General features: G+C 37.9%; 1 protein-coding gene across 2 annotated transcripts; it reads right to left on the reverse strand.

Annotated features, from left to right (window-relative positions):
- Positions 1 to 2,653: 2,653 nt before the first annotated feature.
- Positions 2,654 to 20,176, reverse strand: yme1l1b (YME1-like 1b). Of its 2 annotated transcripts, none has more exons than XM_061731320.1 (18): positions 20,009 to 20,176; positions 18,525 to 18,680; positions 17,557 to 17,734; positions 16,653 to 16,751; positions 16,377 to 16,486; positions 14,499 to 14,649; positions 14,311 to 14,394; positions 12,760 to 12,912; positions 12,522 to 12,674; positions 11,054 to 11,186; positions 10,226 to 10,288; positions 9,242 to 9,354; positions 7,096 to 7,251; positions 6,128 to 6,279; positions 5,911 to 6,037; positions 4,486 to 4,559; positions 4,316 to 4,402; positions 2,654 to 2,883 (listed from the first exon to the last, which is right to left on the reverse strand). In XM_061731320.1, the coding sequence occupies exons 1-18, from the start codon at positions 20,039 to 20,041 to the stop codon at positions 2,740 to 2,742; spliced, it is 2,166 nt and encodes a 721-aa protein (XP_061587304.1). In that variant the 5' UTR covers positions 20,042 to 20,176; the 3' UTR covers positions 2,654 to 2,739. The 2 variants fall into 2 exon arrangements, with proteins under 2 accessions (XP_061587304.1, XP_061587303.1); XM_061731319.1 differs by having other exon boundaries at positions 2,655 to 2,883; positions 12,760 to 12,933.
- Positions 20,177 to 20,468: the final 292 nt, after the last annotated feature.

Genomic DNA, 20,468 nt, shown 5'->3' on the forward strand with positions numbered 1-20,468 from the left:
GTCATACATTCTGGATTCATTACAAATCAACTGAAATATTGCAAGCCTTTTATTATTTTAATATTGCTGATCATGGCTTACCGCTTAAGAAAACTCAAATATCCTATCTCAAAAAATTTGAATATTCTGGGAATCTTAATCTTAAACTGTAAACCATAATCAGCAATATTAAAATAATAAAAGGCTTGCAATATTTCAGTTGATTTGTAATGAATCCAGAATGTATGACATTTTAGTTTTTTTTTTTTTTTTTTAAATTGCATTACAGAAAATAAAGAACTTTATCACAATATTCTAATTTTCTGAGACAGTCCTGTACATTGGTCAGTGTCAACTTGCTTCATAGTCCTTCCCAATGTTCTGGAGAATTTGTGAGATTCAGTTTAAATTAAATGCGCATTTAAGGTTTTAAACGCACATTAATTGTGCCAATTTGCTTTACACAATTTGTAATAATACTTTTGAACAAACAGGCACACGAGTGTGAAGAAACTGCAGAGAAGTGGATTATTTCTCAGAAATCATTTCAAGGAATTTTTCAATATTGTGGCTTTGTGGGAATAAATGTGCAGGACCAGCAAAGAGTTCAGTTTTTCACTCAGGATTCTGCTTTATTTCAGCTGCGCATGTTTGAGAACTCTTACAGCAGAGTCATCCAGAGTACACAGCATACAGTAGAAGCGCCACTATACATCTATATACAATGTTCTTGTCACATCCTACACAAATATACACAGCTAGACGAGGCTAAAAGGCCAGTGAGCATTAAATAATACGCAGAACTGAGGCTGAAGAGGTGGGGGAAAAAAACACAAAGAACATGCTGCAAACTTTCTTAACCTTAAAAAAAAAAATCATCACTCGAAACATTCACCTTGTTAACAGATGCATAAATGCAAATGTCAACAAACAACATGTGCTCAGGAAGCATCTTACTCAAAGATGTCAACATTATTCTTAAAATAACTGTCTCTCAACTCTTTAGATCCTGAAAAAAAAAAAAGATGTAACGCAAGAAGCCGAAGAGAAGTCTCTCTACAAGGACGTTATAAGAGGAATCAAAACTGTACAACAGCGAGAAAAGCTGGCCTTTTGGTACGTCTTCATGCTGCGTGTCTGAAGTCACACTGCAAAACTCTAAATCTTAACAGGAATATTTGTCTTATTTCTAGTTAAAATGTCTCATTTTTAGTCGAAAAATCTCATTACACTTAAAACAAGACTCATTACCAGAAAAATAACTTGTTATTTAGCAATTTTCACCTGTTTCAAGTAAAATTTCACTTGAAATAAGTAGAAAAATCTGCCAGTGGAACAAGATTTATCTTCTCATTACAAGCAAAAAAATCTGGTTCCACTGGCAGATTTTTCTACTTATTTTAAGTGAAAATCTACTTGAAACAGGTGAAAATTGTTGTTTTTTCCAGTGATGAGTCTTGTTTTAATGAGAGTGTAATGAGAGTTCTATGACTAAAAATGAGACATTTTAACTAGAAATAAGACAAATATTCTTGTTAAGATTTTGAGTTTTTGCAGTGCAAGAAAACTAGTATTGTGCCGAGAGGCTCCTCAAAAGCCAAACTACTTAAATGAAGGAGGCCGGTGTTTTAAAATCCTAAAGGTTGCAGAGCTCTATCACGACACGATGGAGAGAATTTACATCTGCTGCATCACCTTTGATCCGTCTGTACAAGCAGGAAGGAAATTAAACATACTTAACAGGCATGTTTGATTGGATACCCCAAAGTGCTGAGATTGCCCAACTTTATACACACCCTACTTTAAAAAGATAACAATTAAACCTTTTGTACATCCCCCGGAAGGCCGCCTTAAAAGTGAAACAACAGGGACAAGAGGAGGAAGCAAGAATATGATGAAAAAAAAAAAATACAGAGCGCTGCTCGACACTGGAAGACGCCTGGACTTGAAGGTCAAACTCTGGTCGTCGTGACAACAAAAGTAGCTCTTTGGGTTAAACGTTGGGTCGGGCAGAACCTCAAATGAATGGCTTTCCACGTGCTGCTTTTATATGTGAAGTTTCACATTTACATTCATGTATCATTTCCTCCCAGCAATAAAGTGACCTGAGCAAAATGCTAAACATACAAAGAAAATGTGCAACGTATGCTTTCTTCCATCTGAAAGGAAAGTCGTGTCGGGGTTTGATTAACAGCAGTTCTTATCAGGGAATACTGATGATGATTCCATGAAGGTGACAGCATGAAGATGTGAGCACGGCAACGTCTGAGAGTCCTCCCTAAAGCTGCCCCAAACACTGCAAAAACTCACAATCTTACCAGGAATATTTGTCTTATTTCTAGTTAAAATGTCTCATTTTGAGTCAAAAAAATCTCATTACACTTAAAACAAGAGTCATCACCAGACAAATAACTTGTTATTTGACAATTGTCACCTGTTTCAAGTACATTTTTACTTGAAATAAGTAGAAAAATCTGCCAGTGGAACAAGATTTATCTTCTCATTACAAGCAAAAAAAATCTTGTTCCACTGGCAGATTTTTCTACTTATTTTAAGTGAAAATCTACTTGAAACAGGTGAAAATTGGTGTTTTTTCCAGTGATGAGTCTGGTTTTAAGTGTAATGAGATTTTTTTTATTTTACTAAAAATGATACATTTTAAATAGAAATAAGACAAATATTCTTGTTAAGATTTGGAGTTTTTGCAGTGCACCACCGCCGGTGCCGGAGTTCGCGGGTTTCATCTGGTTTCATGTGGTTTCATCTGGTCTCCAGGGCCTTGCCCTCCAGGACCAGCGTGATCTCTTTGGCGTCCAGCGTCTCGTACATGAGCAGAGCTTCGGCCAGGTTCTTGTGCTCCTTGGCGTGAGACTTGAGCAGGGCTTTGGCTCGATCGTACGACTCCTGAAAACAACGAGAGGAGAGAAGGGATGAAAGGGCGCGGCTGGTTCAGACAGCACCTAGCGTCGGCACAACACCCTTCCTAAACACAGAACATGCGCTGTGCGTAGGGCCTCATCTTCCAACGGGGGCCACGTTTTTGCGCGAGGGGACGCATTTGCTCGGCAACGCATATGCACTACAGGGAGGAGGAGGGGAGAAAAGAAACCTCTAATCTGACCGCGCAATGATTGACAGCACTCAACCTCTGACCAACCAGAGGGCTGCGCGTGCAGGCAGGCTCTTGCAGAGATTCCAACTTTTCATCCAAAAGATATCACTAATCAGGAGCGAGCAAGAGAAGAAAAAAGCCAAACACAAGGAAACTCGTGCTTCACTTGAAGGTGGGTAGGTTGTTGAAATAAAACTTTGTAGCACAATTACCTAAGCTGCCGCTCATTAGACAGGAATCTCTGTCTGGACTGGATGATTGTGTTTGGAACATTTATTGAACACCTTAACGCCATCTGCATTCATCTCCATTGAAAAAGAGTGGTCACATGACCAGTTGGTCGTATATAAGCTATAAGTTTCAGTCAATATATAACATATTGGCTATAGTTTTATATCAATTTATGTTGTTAAGAAGTTTGACTAATTTTAAGGAGATGAATGTGTATCTGTAAAAGTCAGACATGTGTGTTTAGTTCTGATTTCAGACCTGCTAGACCTGCTTTGAGGCTTTTTGTCGTTTTGAGGTGGTTGAACTAACTTTCTTTTGATGAGTAATTGATTGCGACTTGTGACTTGGATTTGTATATTTCAGTTTTAAGTTTTTTATTTAATATTTATTTATTTATTTCAGGCTTATTTTTAAATTGTTTCCTTGACTCATACAGTCAAACCACTTTATCTATACATACCGTACATTTGTCATTATTAATGAAGGTTGTCAAGTTAATTGGCATGTTGTGATCATGACGTTCATTTTGTACCAATGATACATTTGCAGGGTTTATACAGCATCCTTATGTTAAATTTAATACCAATTTAATACCTTTTTCACTCCCTTCAGATTTTTTTTAAAAACTGTCACAACATTAAGTGTTAATCACGGACCTTTTAACATTAATACAGATTTTGACCTATAGAACACTATACAGAACAGATTTATAGACTCATTGATGTTGACCAGATGTTTCACATTTATTTCACTTTGTGAATGACGATAAAATAGACTGCTTAAAATGTAAAAGGTAAAAAATAATACCAATTTTGAAAAAAATAATACCTCTGACAGTGAATTTAACACTTTTAATGGCCTTAAATTTGGCAATTTTCATTTATCACTTTTTAAAACCCCGCGGAAACCCTGATTTGGGATGGGGAGAGGTATGTGGGGCCCCATTTCGCTTAGGGCCCCAATTCGATCCGGGGCGGCCCTGTGTAGGCTCACCTTCAGCAGCACCCGGACCTCCTTCTCCACGGCAGCCTGGGTCTCCGGACTCTGCGCCGTCATGTCTGAGTAGGTCATCACGCCCAGCTGAGACACAGGGGGGAGGTCAACACGGAAACAAGGACACAAATATCATCTTTCCACTTCAAATGGTTGTCATGGCAACCTACCTTTTCACACATTCCAAATCTGGTTACCATAAGTTTAGCAATCTTTGTAGCGCTGTCGAAGTCACTTGACGCCCCTGCAGAGGAAGAAAGGACAGAATCAAATATTTACAGATAAGAGATTGTATCACAAAGTATAAAATTTAGGCTCAACAAGAATACATTAATGGAAGCTCTGGACCTACCTAAGATAACACACAGAGCGGCTACGTTCTACAAGACATTTAATGGTATAAGAGAAGACAAGTGTAAAAATCTGAGGATCATTTGGCAGAGTGACCTAGGGTGTGACCTGATTGAGGAAAACTGGTTAAATATTTTATCAAATACAGGGAAACACATGAGAGAGGCAAAGGGGAAGTTTATTCAGTATAAGATCATTCATATATTTTATTTCACCCCCTCAAAACTCCACAGAATGAGTTTAATAGGAAATAACTTGTGTTGGAAATGTCAGAATGATATAGGGACATTTTTACAAGTGATCTGGGGATGTAAACTAGTTTACCCAGTACAAGTACTGGAACATGTGAGTAAATGGCTGGGTGTGACGGTACCTGGATCACCAAGACTGTGTTTGTTAGGGGGTCAAACAGAAACTCAAAATAAATCTAAATATGATCGGGTAGTTTTAAAAGTCGGGATGGTAACGGTATGGAAAAGTCCAGTTGCTCCAGATGTTAAAAAAGGGATGTAAATGATGTCAGAAGTTGCATCTTATGAAGGCATGCTGGCTAGAGTGAACAATGAAGAGGAAGATTCTAGGAGGACGTGGGAACGTATCTTTTTGTAGGTAAAGCAGATGGGGAGACATTCTGATTGTTTCAAAAGGAAACTGTGGATTTACATGAGGCCTTTGTATATATGGTTGTATGATGGGTATACTGTCTGTTTATGCTGTTATAAATGTTGTGTTTTGAGTTTGAATGTATGTTCTTATATGCATGAATAAATAAAAAAAACTTTAAAAGGAGCATGAGGCTCCTTTTAAGAAATGAGACTCTCTAGCGCCACCCTTCACCACGACGGCCGTCGGGGGTACCGCAGCCAACAGTGAAGCCGGCACGGGAGAACGGGGAGAACGTGCATGCAGCGTCATGTGACGTCACATCTGCAGGACAGCGCGGGAAATTCTGGCCCAGAATTGCATCACATTTTGCAGCACACAGCCTGTTCAAGGCAACGGAGAGATACACTAGAGGAAACATTCTTTTGGGTTTGGAACGCTTCATCTGACATTATTACTAGAAAACTTAAAACGTATACGCATTTTTTTCATAAATCTTGCCTCGATCCTGCCTCATGCTTCTTTAATGACAAAAAAAGAAAGGACCGAATCAGAAAGACAAGACTCCTGCGATCACATGTTTCTTCTCACGTGAAAACATTGTTCAGTATTTTAAAACACTCGCTCGCCCCCGTGCCGACCTGTTGTGATGTTGTCGTGTCCGAATATCATCTCCTCGGCCACGCGGCCGCCCATGCTCACGTCCATCTGGGCCAGGAGCTGAGAGCGAGTCTCACTCCACCGGTCGTTCTCTGGAAGCATCGATACCTGAACGGAGGGCGAGACACGGATCACTCTGATTAAAGCAGAGAAAAACAGAGCGCGTGTTAATGTTCCCTAAGATCCAGGTCTCCTTACGTGTCCCAGACTGGGGCCCCGGGGCATGATGGTGGCCTTGTTGATGGGCATGGCGTCTTTGGTGTAGTACGCCACAATCGCATGACCCGATTCATGGTACGCTGTGATCTCCTTGTTCTTCTTGTCTATTTCTGCACTCCTTCTCTCAGGGCCTTCAGGGGAAAAAAAGAAAATGTAGAAATAAGAACAGATAATTGCCAAATTTTACACAAAACTTAAAGAGAGTTGAGGAGAACTGAAGCCAGCCAATTGCAAGAACTCAAAATCTTAACCAGAATATTTGTCTTATTTCTAGGTAAAATGTCTCATTTTTAGACTCATCACTGGTAAAAAAAATCAACAATTTTCACCTGTTTCAAGTAGATTTTCACTTAAAATAAGTAGAAAAATCTGCCAGTGGAACAAGATTTTTTTGCTTGTAATGAGAAGATAAATCTTGTCCCACTGGCAGATTTTTCTACTTATTTCAAGTGAAAATTTACTTGAAACAGGTGAAAATTGTCAAATAACAAGTTATTTTTCCAGTCATGAGTCTTGTTTTAAGTGTAATGAGATTTTTTTTGACTAAAAACGAGACATTTTAACTAGAAATAAGACAAATATTCCTGGTAAGATTATGAGTTTTTGCAGTATGGTTCTAGGTGTTTTTTTATTTTGCTTGTATGTTTAGAATACTTGAAGGGTTGGGGTAGTCATGAATTGTTTATCTTCTGTTTTGTTTTGTTTTTGCTGTTCGTTTCATTTTTTTGCCTGTTTTATCATTTCTGCTGTAGTTTTTATTTATTTTTTTAGCATAAGAAAAAGAGAGAATCTCTGACTGTACTGCGTTGCAAGTTATTTTTCTGGTAATGACTCTTGTTTTAAGTGTAATGAGATTTTTTTTTTTACTACAAATGAGACATTTTAACTAGAAATAAGACAGATATTCCTGGTAAGATTCTGAGTGTTTGCAGGGACGGTGCACCCACCCATGAGGATTTTGTCTTTAGCGAACTCCAGCTCCTTCAGAGTCACCATGTCTTTTCCGTCCACCGCTGCCTTCAGGGCAGCCTGGTTCACCAGATTCTCCAGGTCGGCGCCGGAGAAGCCCACGGTGCCCCGGGCGATGATGTTGGCCTCGATAGCTGCAGACAACACATTCACACGTCCAATTCAGTTATAAACTCTGAGGCAGCTACTGATCTGCTGAGCTGCAGTCGTGCTGCCGCCAGGTGTCTGTGTGTCTGTGTGTCTGTGTGTTCACCAGGAGCCAGTGTTGTGCATGAACCAGTTCAAATGAACACGTTCATTTCTGTGAGAACGTAGAACTGAACGCAACATATTTGCAAATAAAGAACTTGAACTTGTTGAAAAGGCCTATGCCTTTTATTGGTTCTTATGTTGTGGCATTTTTCTGCAGATCAGGAACTGGAATTTGAACTGTTCAGATTATGTGAGTTTCAGCTTCACTGTTATGGTCCAATTATTATTATGGAATACAGCGTTCATACACATTTTAACCAACACATTTCCATGACTTGGCAGCAAGTTTCCATGACTATACATGACCTCTAAAACATCAATGTATGAGTGAAATATAGGAATAAAACTATGTAAAAAGTCTAAACTACAGTGGAGATTTAATGACAATTATAGTTTTATACAAAATAAACATTTGTTTAAACTAACAATTATATACCACCACTATTTTGTAGTATATGTAGTATACGTTTTATAGTCATCTAATATAACTGTAATAACTGTTGGAGAATGTGGTCACTCGATCCGATCTGCAAAATGCTCGGCACGTCACGCGTGAAAACACGTGAGACTTTTCAATACAATCTACCTTATAGGCTGTTATTACTAAATGTTATCATTAAGTGAGAAAAATATGTGACATGACTTTTCCAAAACTTTTGGGGTGAACTTATTTTTTCAAAACTTTTCCAGGCCTTGAAAATGACATTTTCAAATTCCATGACGTTTTCCAAAACGTACGAACTCTGGGAATAATCCTCAATTCACCAGCGGGCGACGCGCACATTTAAAATACTCGACGAGATGATGACTTCACACTACATTACCCACAATGCAGTGCACACACTAGCATAACATGGGCCCCAGCTCCATGGCAACGGTGGTCCGAGCCCGGTGCATCTTTACATGACCAGTGGAGAGAGAGACGTTGCAGACGCAGATGAAGATCCTTATCATTATCTGCAGGAATTTTACACATCGTCTCCCAAAGAGTCCGACGGTAAAAATCTAACCTTTCTGTGCAAATTATGTCCACCTGACAAAACAAGTCCGAATGTCCGAACTTCACATTTGAAACGTCATGTAGAGTTAAGGCATCCGTCCAGTGTGAAAAAATATCTGCAAGTCCTTGACAATCAAAAAACAGGTAGACAAACTGATAATGGACTACATTTTTGGAGATTTACAGTCTCTGAGGAAAGTTGAAAAGCCTACACTGCAGAAAACTAAAAATCATAAGAGGAATATTTGTCTTATTTCTAGTTAAAATGTCTCATTTTTAGTCAAAAAATCTCATTACACTTAAAACAAGAGTAATTACCAGAAAAATAACTTGTTATTTGACAATTTTCACCTGTTTCAAGTAAATTTTCACTTGAAATAAGTAGAAAAATCTGCCAGTGGAACAAGGTTTTTTTTGCTTGTAATGAGAAGATAAAGTAATGTTTTAAGTGTAATAAGATTTTTTGACAAAAAATTAGACATTTTAACTAGAAATAAGACAAATATTCTTGTTAAGATTTTGAGTTTTTGCAGTGTAGAACAATACAGGATTGTATACAGTGAACAGTTTTAGGATAGGGGGGCGTTTCATTTGTACTTCTCACCTAAAAATATTGAAATAAACTGAATTTGAACGAGTTCAAAGTGAAAATGGTGAACTATGAACGTGAACTGTTCATTTTTAAACTAAGTGAACTGAACTTTGAACTGGTTCATGAGAAGTAGGAACTTGCACAACACTGTCCAGGAGAAAACAGCAAGATGTGTCTTATTCAGTGAACACTCGTATACCATAATGATTAATCTGAGGAAGCAAATTAAACATATACAACAAGTAGCCACACACGGGACAAACTGCTAACGGTGTCACACCTGGGTCCACTTTAATCTTCTTGAGGTACCAGTTGAGAATCTCTGTGCGTCCCTTCACATCCGGTTTAGGAACGGTCACCTGCATGTCGAAGCGTCCCGGGCGGATCAGGGCACTGCAACAGAAGAGGCAGAAAGACAGTGGAAACGACGTCTGGACACAGTAACAAATAGTAATGATGCACCCAATGTTCCGTAACCCAAACTGTTCGGCCGAAAATAGCAAAAAAAAAAAAAAACACTTTCGGTGTTCTGTGGAATAAGTGGGGGAAAAAAAAACAAACAATTAATAACGGCATGTTTAGATGACGCAAAAGAAGTGGATAAAACTAAATAAATAAGAAAGAAAATCAATCCCTTTCCCATATTAATACTTGTATGGGAAAGGGAGTGATTTTCTTTTTCTTTATTTTGTTTTATCCACTTCTTTTTCACTTTTTTTGTTTACAATGCACTTTAAAGCATTTTCTTTTTGTTTTAAGGCCTATGTTACAATTTTTCAGCAGTCAGTTATAGACCTAATGTAAGCTCAAAGATGGCCAAAAAAATTATTTTGCCAATTTATTTATTTTAAGTTATTGTGCTTTGTTGGTATGATGTCTGCTGGAATATTTAAAAAATGCTGGGAAATGTTCAGTTGTTCATGTTCAATAAATATTTCTACCTTGGAATTTTGTAAAAGATTTTTTTCTTTGAAAAGCATGCCTAAAGCACATTTATTTGATATATGCAATGGTGAAAAAATTGGCAATGTAAATGGAAAAACTGCGAAGAACCATGTTCGGTATGTTATTCGGTATTCGGCCAAGTGTTTATTATTATTTTCGGTTTCAGCCAAAAATTTTCATTTCGGTGCATCACTAGCAACAAATATAGATTCATACTTTGAGTAACAGCTCCGACACTAAAACATATAAAACACTGACATTTCAAACTCAGACAAAGTCACTAAATAATAAGAGCAGGAGACGGTGAGGGAGAACATACTTGTCCAAAGCCTCGGGGAAGTTGGTGGCTCCAATAATGATCACGCCCTCGTTTGGTTTGAACCTACAAGATAACAAAAATGTCCATGTAAATGTTTGTTTCCTTCATTTTAGATCAACACAACATTCACAAACCTATGGAACAGTATTAGGGCCAGGCAGGAGAAAAAAAAAATTATATTTTAGAGGAAGAAGATTTTTGAGAATAAAGTCAACCTTCTGAGACTATAACAAACAGTGCATGTGACTGTCTTTACAAAATGCCTCGTAGGCCGATAGATGAACTGGTGAAACTGAACTTCAGAATCGGCTTCAGTAACAAAGAAATTCTTTCTCTTTTAATTCATAAAGACGGTGTAAAAAAGGAATAATTTTGACTTTATTCACAAAATTGTATTTCAACTTTATTCTCGAAATTTGGACTTTGTTCTTGAAATTGTATTTCAATATTAATCTCGACATTTTTACATTTTCCCCCAAATTGAATTTCAATTTAGAGAAAAAAGTTGAAATGTTGAGAAAAAAGTCAAAATCTCGCGAATAAAGTTGAAATCTTGAGAAAAAAGGCGAAATTTCGACTTTATTCACAAAACTTCGACTTTATTCTCGAAATTGTATTTCAACATTAATCTCGACATTTCAACTTTTTTCTCGAAGTGCACAATAAAAATATTAATATTTTTTCTCCTGCATGGCCCTAATACTCTTCCGTACAAACCAATCCACGAGACAGAGAATAATAATATATGTAGTCTAACATAAACCATCTGTGGTACAAAGTGAGTGGATCTGCAGTCCCAGCATGCAGCAGGTTATTTGAGGCTCCTACCCGTCCATCTCCGCCAGCAGCTGGTTGATGGTTTGTCTGGAGTACGGGTGCATGGGAGACTCGATTCTTTTCCCCCCCACACTGTCCAGTTCATCGATGAAGATGACGCAGGGAGCGTTGCCTTTAGCCTCCCCTGGAAACACAGCAGCGACACAAATTTAATTGGGTTATTAGAATAAACTTGACTTTGTAACTGTAATTGATAACTGTATTTCTAATGTAGGGGGGTTTTTTTCTGTCGTGACCTGTTACTGTATCATTACATACTTTCAGTATGTATGCAAATGTACAATGGTCCATACATAATAACAAATATGTACGCTATAATGTCAACACATGTCAGTGTGTGCCAGAAAAGTGCAATAGGGGAATGTGCAATATGCATTAGCACTTTACAAATCTGAGCATTAGAGCACTTTAAAGAAGGAACGGGGCGATGTGTAATCTGCATCAACACTTTACAAACTCTTGCACTTAAGCACATAGCACTTTAAACATGACGGTCACTTCATTACTGGTATCAATTGTAACATGTTTTATTCCTTAATGATTTTTATCTAGCTCAGTCATGTCTTTTAATGTTGTGTTTTTGTTGGTATGGATCAGAGGTCTGCAACCCAAAATGTTTTAGAGCCATATTGGACCGAAAACACAAAAAAACAAATATGTCTGGAGCCGCAAAAATGAAAAGTCTTGTATCAGCCTTAGAATGAAGACAACACATGCTGCATGTTTCTATATTAGTTAGAACTGGGGGGAGATTTCTTTTTTTTCATTATGCACTTCATAATTTCGCGAAAAAAGTCAAAATGTCGAGAAAAAAGTCTAAATGTTGCGGAAAAAGTCCAAATGTTGAGAAAAAAGTCAAAATTTCGAGAAAAAAGTCGAAATGTTGAGTTTAATATTGAAGTACAATCTCGAGAAAAAAGTCGAAATGTTGAGAAAAAAGTCGAAATGTCGAGAAAAAAGTAAAGATTTTCGAGAAAAAAGTCAAAATGTTGAGAAAAGTCAAAATGTCGAGATTAAAAACGAAAGGAAAAAAATTTAAAAAAAAAGAAAGAAAAAAAGGAAAAAGAGAAAAAAGGGGAAAAAAAAAGAAGAAAAAAAAGGAAAAAAAGAAGAAGAAAAAAATGTCAAACATTTTTGAAAAAGCTCCAGGGAGCCACTAAGGCGACGTTAAAGAGCCGCGGCTCTGGAGCCGCAGGTTGCCGACCCCTGGTATGAATATTATATCTGGTCTCCTTTGTCTGCTGGTGTCCGATTCTGTGTCTGGCATTAATTTGCCGCGGGGACGAATGGTGGAAATTACTGGCTACGACCATGCGTATTTACACTCGTGTTTATTAATATGTACAGTCCCTGTCAACAAATAAAAGTGAATTGAATTGAAATGTTGCAGAAAATGCACACACAACGAAGATTTCTGTGACAGAAAAATAGGGAGAGAAAAAAAAATAGAAAAACGTACTGAAGAGGTTTCGGATCCGGCTGGCTCCAACTCCAACAAACATCTCGTCAAACTCGGAGCCGGAGGCGTAGTAGAACGGTACGTCTGCCTCTCCGGCCACGGCTCTGGCCAGCAGGGTCTTTCCCGTCCCTGGAGGACCCACGAGCAGGACGCCTGACAGAAAGAGACGCAGCGATGAGGCGGCCGATCGGGAATCAGAAAGATCTCAAGACAAATCTCTTGTCGAAAAACAAATCACCTTTTGGCAGCTTTCCGCCCAGAACCGTGAACTTCTGTGGGTTCTTCAGGAACTCCACCACCTCCTGCAGCTCGTTTTTGGCCTCTTCCACCCCCTTCACGTGCTCAAAGGTCACGTTTTTCATCTGGACTGGGTCCACGGCTGAGTCCAGGCCTGATGTGGTTCGGAACCGTACTGTCCGAAATGGTTAGATTAAAGTTCGAAGATCACACAACACAGCGGGGTTAAACAGCTCAGTTAAGCAGCGCGGTTAAAGCGCTCACTCAGTTAGTTATTCAAGTCTCACGTCTAATGGGAAATGTAAGCTCTCCCGGGTTACTTCAATCAATATCCACTGTTGCAAATGGTTCCGTACGACGGAGTATTAGGGCCAAACTAAGACAAAAAAAAATTGGAAATTACGAGAATAAAGTCGTAAAATTACAAGAATAAAGTCATTATGTTGCGAGAATAAAGTCGTAATATTATGAGAATAAAGTCGAATAATTCAATGCTGATGTGCCAAAAGATGAAGTATTTCCTTATTTGTGGAACCGATACCAAAATATAACTTCACAAGATGCTCAATATTCCTCATTTTAACAAAGGGAGAAGAAGCTCTTCCTGTTAGAGTTCTCAGAAATTACCACTTTATTCTCGTAATATTACGACTTTATTCTCGCAACATAATGACTTTATTCTCGTAATTTTACGACTTTATTCTCGTAATATTACGACTTTATTCTCGCAACATAATGACTTTATTCTCGTAATTTTACGACTTTATTCTCGTAATATTACGACTTTATTCTCGACTTTATTCTGATATTACAACTTTATTCTCGTAATATTACGACTTTATTCTCGTAATATTACGACTTTATTCTGATAATATTACGACTTTATTCTCGTAATATTGCGACTTTATTCTCGTAATATTACGACTTAATTCTCATGATATTACGACTTTTTTCTCGTAATATTACGACTTAATTCTCGTAATATTACGACTTTATTCTGATAATATTACGACTTTATTCTCGTAATATTGCGACTTTATTCTCGTAATATTACGACTTTATTCTGATAATATTACGACTTTATTCTCGTAATATTGCGACTTTATTCTCGTAATATTACGACTTAATTCTCATGATATTACGACTTTTTTCTCGTAATATTACGACTTAATTCTCGCGACATAATTACTTTATTCTCGTAATTTTACAACTTTATTCTCGTGATTTTACGACTTTATTCTTGTAATATTACGACTTAATTCTCATGATATTACGACTTTTTTCTCGTAATATTACGACTTAATTCTCGCGACATAATTACTTTATTCTCGTAATTTTACAACTTTATTCTCATAATATTATGACTTTGTTCTCGTAATTTCAAATTTTTTTTTGTCTTAGTTTGTATATAATAATAATACTCCGTCGTAGTTCCGTTATGAGCGCCAACAGGCACAGGTTAAGTTCTGTGGTTTATATTTTAATACGTTTAGTAATGTAAAAGTTAGCTTCAAAACAGTTAATATAAGTGCAAAGCAACGGTGGCCTTTACCTGATATGAAAGGGGTTTTGGAGATTCCATAGAGTCCAACCAGGAGCAGCACCAGCAGGATGAGACGTGTCCTCCTCAGGGAGTCTGCACAGTCCAGACGGGTCAACAACACATTAGTACCATCTAATGCATGACAACTGTTTTTTTTAAAAGTTGATTTAATTTGTTTGCATGAAAAAAACACCTGCCTTGAGTGCGCTGTGTCAGCGCTTGAGCTTTGAGGAAACCCTCGGCGAAGCCTCTCTTGAAAGCGTCCTGCTGTGCGTCAGGTATGTTCTTGTTCTTCAGCACTCCGTCCAGGCTCTCCAGCTCTATCCCCTTATCACGCGTGAGGAAACCCTGGGGAACAAGATCACACTGATCAGGAGAAGAACTACCGCCCTGAGGACTAACACAGCGGAAACTTGTTGCTCTGCCTCGGAGAATTGCAGGACAGACCAACTAAAAGGTACAAAATCAGGTTTTTTTATTAAATATGAGAGAACGTAGGACTTATTTAAGTGATTAGATAAATACTGAAGTACAAAACACTGATGAAACATTGAATGGAAAGCAAGCTCACCTCTGTTTGTATGTGAAAATATATAATACAGTAAACCCTGGTTTTTCCCGGCGGCGGTTACGTTCCAAAAAGAACCTGTGATAGGTGAAATCCATGACGTAGCAACCGTTTTTTTTTTTAACAATTATTATATTAGGCTTCAAATTGCAGAGATCAGCCCCACCGTGACCCAATTAATTGGATTTGAACAGGAGAAAATGAAAAATGATTATCTAAAAAAATACAATAAGTACAGTAGGACAAATAGTGACTGGTGCGTATTTCACTGCTCTTCTAATGCTGCTACATCCTGACTCTGTAGCATCTTTTTCTTCTAAAGCCCGCAGTGCAGGTGTGTTTTTTCCAGAGAAAAACATTGTTATGGTTTGTTGTAGTCGCTCTTTATTCTTCTGGGCAAAAAGATTCTTATTGGGGCTGAAAAGATTCCTTGAATAATTTGATTACAAAAAATGATCGAGGAATTTTCTCTGCCTCGAGGAATCGTTTAATTTTTTTCTCTATGTGCTCAGGCAATGAGTCTGCAATGGCCCAGACGGGAGACACATGTAGCTCAGTGCTTAACTTTTATTTTTAATCCACTCTTTTCTTCTGGTCCGTTCTCCTATATGTTCCCCCTCTAACCCGGTACATACATAGGTTCCTCTAAACATCTGTTCCCGCTACAGTTTTAACTAAAAGAAAATGTGCTCCAATACAGCAGGAATCATAACTTTATTTTGAACACTGCCAAAACTCAAAATCTTAAAGACTTTAACTTAAAACTTAACTAGAACTTAAAATTTGCTTGACACAAATGAAAGTTCAATTGAAACACGTGGGAAAAACAGCTAACCTTTTAAGTGATGTGTGTTATCAGGTGTAATGGCATTTTTAGGTTAGAAATAAGAACATTTCTTGGTAAGATCCTTAGTTTTTTGAGTGAAGGCAGTGAATTTGTTCAACTGGTGTAAGTTCAGGGTTTTTAAATGCTCAGCCATGAACCTACTGGATTATATAATTTAGTCTTGATGTCAATTAACATCTAACATCTTATGTATATTTATAATTGCTCTTTAACTAAACAAAAATATGTTTTATCCAATTACTTGATTAATCGATGGAATTTTCAGTAGAATACTCGATTACTAAAATATTCGATAGCTGCAGCCCTAATTCTTATAAACCGACATGCCACCATGGATTATATGTGAGAACTGTAATGAACGATTCATCAAAGGTCCCGTTCTTGAGCTGCTGCTGAAGCTCATTGGCCGTTCTCAGCATCGTTGCTAAGCAACCAATGTTATTGACACAGGAAGTGAAGAAGCGGGGAGACTGTTTAGCCAATCAGAATGCAGAACACGATGCGCAATGCAAATCTGTGAAGCAGCGAGACCATGAAAGGTGAACCGCGTTACAGCCAGGGATTACTGTATAATATAATATAATAAGCTTGTCATGTACTCTCATGATATTAAAAAAATGCTAACACATAGATTGCATGTTAATATCTTTTCCAATCTACCTTCATAAAAGATGGTGCGAAGGCCTCCGAGTCTACGGGACGCTCAAAGGCCGACTGCAGTCGCCTGGTTTTGCTTCTTAATGTTTTAAAGCCTCTGCTTTGAAGCAGCACTTGAAAACAAATCAAATACAGTCGGATTAGTCATTTGAAGACAAAAGTAACATGTCTATGCATGTTACTTTGCATAGACAAAGTAACATGCAACTAGTAAAAAACTGAATAAACATTTACTGTTAATTTAGCAGACTACTCCTAATGCTACCAATGCACAGTTACCAGGCCAGTGTTGTATCTCTGTGCAGACGGTCTGTAGAGGGGAACGCTGCTGCCTTGAGAAGACAGGAGTGGACATGGACGATGGACCCCATGAAAAACCTGGGGAAACAACAAAGCACATCCACGCTTGACTTTTGAGATCATCGGGAAAGACAAAGATGTAGAAGAAGCTCTAGTGCAGCGGTCGGCAACACAAAATGTTGAAAGAGCCATACTGGACCAAAAATACAAAACACAAATATGTCTGGAGTCTGTCTGGCAAAAAATGAAAAGTCTTGTATAAGCCTTTGAATGAAGGCAAATGGCGAAAAAAGAGAAAAGTCGAAATGTCGAGAAAAAAGTTGAAAAGTCGAGAAAAAAGTTGAAAAGTCGAGAAAAAAGTTGAAAAGTCGAGAAAAAAGTCAAAACGTTGAGAAAAAAGTCGAAACGTCGAGAAAAAAGTCGAAACGTCGAGAAAAGTGTCAAAATGTCGAGAAAAAAATCAAAACGTGGAGAAAAAAGTCAAACTGTGGAGAAAAAAGTCAAAATGTGGAGAAAAAAGTCAAATGTTGAGATTAAAAAGGAAAGGAAAAAAAGAAGAAAAAAAAGAGAAAAAGGAAAAAAAGAAAAAAAGGAAAAAAAGGTCAAACATTTTTAAAAAGCTCCAGGAGCCACTAGGGCGGCGCTAAAGAGCCACATGCCGACTCCTGCTCTAGTGGTTTACTGAAACAGCCACATGGTAGGATATAGAAAAATAAACCCAACAATTTTGGAATTACACTGAAGTAAAAAGGGCGTGTGAACATAAAGTCATGTTTTAAAAACAACTATGTTGTGTCATAAACACAAACACAGAGATCAACAATACCACAACATAAGAACCAATAAAAGGCATGGGCCTTTTCAAATCAGGAGTTTGCCTCACCGTGCTTATTGTGGAAGAAAGAATGTGTGGAAAGATGTGACGTCCTCCAGGGGGTGTGACCGCCGGGAGGAGGGGGAACCTGGTCACGGCTCAGGTGTGGGAAAACGCTGTTCACCAGTTCATCCAGCTGCTGCTTCCCCAGGTCTGAGAACCCCAGCTCCCGCAGGGTCCACACCGACTTCTCAAACAAACACAAGCACACCGAGTTAACCACGCCATGCATGTACAGAAGCATTATGGGGGGCTGGATCAGTAACAGCAAGTGTACCTAGGGTCGCCAACCGTCCATTGAAAAACGGAACAGTCCCGTATTTATAAACTAAAGTAGCGTCCCGTATTGAGCTGAAAAGGGACGCACTTTGTCCCGTATTACTGTGAGAGTCAGAACATAGTCATAGAATACCAATGGAAAATGGCATTGAGCTGTTGAGTTCATACGTTATTGTTTTCTGTTTTACTCCAACTGTAGCTACAGTCATGGCCTTTGAGGCTCAAATATGTTTACAAGTTTTCTACAGACTTTCTGTTTGCACTTTTGTTATTGCACTAAAAATGTGCACTATTACAGAATGGATGTTCTGCTTTCTTTCTATTGTTTTATATTAATTTATACTATTTTAAGTTAAGCAGGACAGGTTTCTGTTTAAGAAAGATATTTATTTTATTCAGTTCATTTTGGTATTTTGTATTAAAGTGAATTGCTGGATAATAATGTGTTTTCCATGTGTTCATGGCATTCAAAAATATGCATCTAATTCAATTCAGGTCCGAGTCAAATAGTTAAAAAATCGTTTCACTCACAAAAAGGGGCTAAAAAGCTTCACCACACCAGGAACGGTGAAGGCAACCGGGTTGGCCGGCCCTGCCGATGAGGGGTCCCTTATTTATTTTTCAGGGAGTTGGCAACCCTAAGTGTGCAGCCCGACCCTCATTTACACCTTGGTGTCAGCTCCCTAACTAACACACACCTCTGTGCAGGGAAGTTCTGAGTCTGGTGCAGGCTCCTTGTGTTTTCTGGACTTGCAAACAGAGCTGTTGCTGCTGATGCTGCTGGAGCTGCTGGTTCCCACAGAACTCTTCAGAGGCTGCAGGATGTGGATGAGGTGGCTCAGCGGAAGAGTCACCTATGTCAACATGAAATCAAACACAGCCTGTTTTAAACACGTCCGCCACTACACGTACCGTTTAGTTTAGTTTATTGGTCCTTTGTACTTCCACAACACAAATAACCCAAAGTACAGGTGTAAATAAGTGTAATACAATTCTGTGGTATATATATATATATATATATATATATATATATATACATACACACACACAATTTTAACTAAAAACCAAGGACCAAGGTGTGAGGCCTAAACTTATGATGTATATTAGGGGTGTAACAATATATCGTGCCACAAAATCTTGTGATACAAAAACGTCACAATACGTGTCGCGGAAGTGAGAAAGTGTATCACGACACTGGAATATTATTAGTGAGATTAGTGTATCGTTACACCCCTAATATATAAATATATATATATATATATATATATATATATATATATATATATATATATATATATAGCCATAATCAGCAATATTAAAATAATAAAAGGCTTACAATATTTCAGTTGATTTGTAATGAATCCAGAATGTATGACTTTTTTTTTTTTTTTTTTTTTTTTTTAAATTGCATTACAGAAAATAAAGAACTTTATCACAATATTCTAATCTTCTGAGACAGTCCTGTATAATTTATGTTTAGTTGTGGAAAGGGGGTGGGATTAAATAAGTTTATACTTCCTCCCACTCCTTTTCCAACATGTAACTGAAATATGTGTTTAGACGTTGGTTTTTTTTCTTTATGTGGTGGAATGTACCTGGATTTGTTTTATTGTCTTTTTTCTTGTTTTTTAATACATGTTCGAAATAAACAAAAACGAACAAACGAATAAATGATCAACATGTGGCTTCCAGCACAATTAATGATCACTAACAACACGCAAAAATGTATGATCATAAACTATTTCTATTTCAAAATCACTGATCATATTTTTTATGTGATTATTAGTTTTCCGATATCCAAATAATATAAAATAAATCATTGTAGCCTCTCACGCACTCTTAGTTTTAGTTACAGTTCACAAAATAAAAAAGACACAACGCACAGACAAAGAAAAAATAATTAAAACGAGGCGATTAGAGTTAGTGATGACAGAATGACAGCTAGCTTAGCTGAAGCCTGATTTATGGTTCCGCGTTAAACCGACGCAGAGCCTACGCCGTACAAGTATACATACAAGTATACTCAGCCCTTAGTCCACACTGTAAGGTGTGCGTCGACGCGTAACCTACGCCGTACGCCCTGCGTTGGTGTAACGCGGAACCATAAATCAGCCCTTACCAGCATGCTAAAGTGAACGCGTCGCACACAACAACAATGCTAGTTGGTTATAAAGTCTCTTACCTGCGGCTGGGCCGTCATTGACAAGGAGAACATTATTCACTTCTAAATGGGTCCAAGCGCTGGTTGAGCTGCGTGGACTGTATTAGTGTCCCTGAGAGTTAGAGCTGCGTGTTTGTTTCAGTTTGTCTCAGTTTGTCTCATAGCAGGAACAGCTGGGAGCTAGCGGATGTGACGTCACACGGTGTTGTGGTGAATTGTGCACCCCTGTCAAAGTCATCCCCATTTGTAGGTAGCAGATGTGTATTTTGTAAACATGACGAAGAAACCATCATACATTTGTTTTATGAATGTGAATACATTAAGTTTCTGGAAAAAATTTTGACATACAAACTAAAAATGTAATTACATTAGAAGCTAAAGATATCTTACTATAATACTGTAGCGACCCTGCAGTTATGTTCAGTTATGTTAGTAATGTTGTCATGTTCAGATGTTCTGTTTAATGTTAAGCCTGTGGGTA

This window comes from Cololabis saira, chromosome 10 (genome assembly GCF_033807715.1).
Source record: "Cololabis saira isolate AMF1-May2022 chromosome 10, fColSai1.1, whole genome shotgun sequence".
NCBI classification, from domain to species: Eukaryota; Metazoa; Chordata; class Actinopteri; order Beloniformes; family Belonidae; genus Cololabis; species Cololabis saira.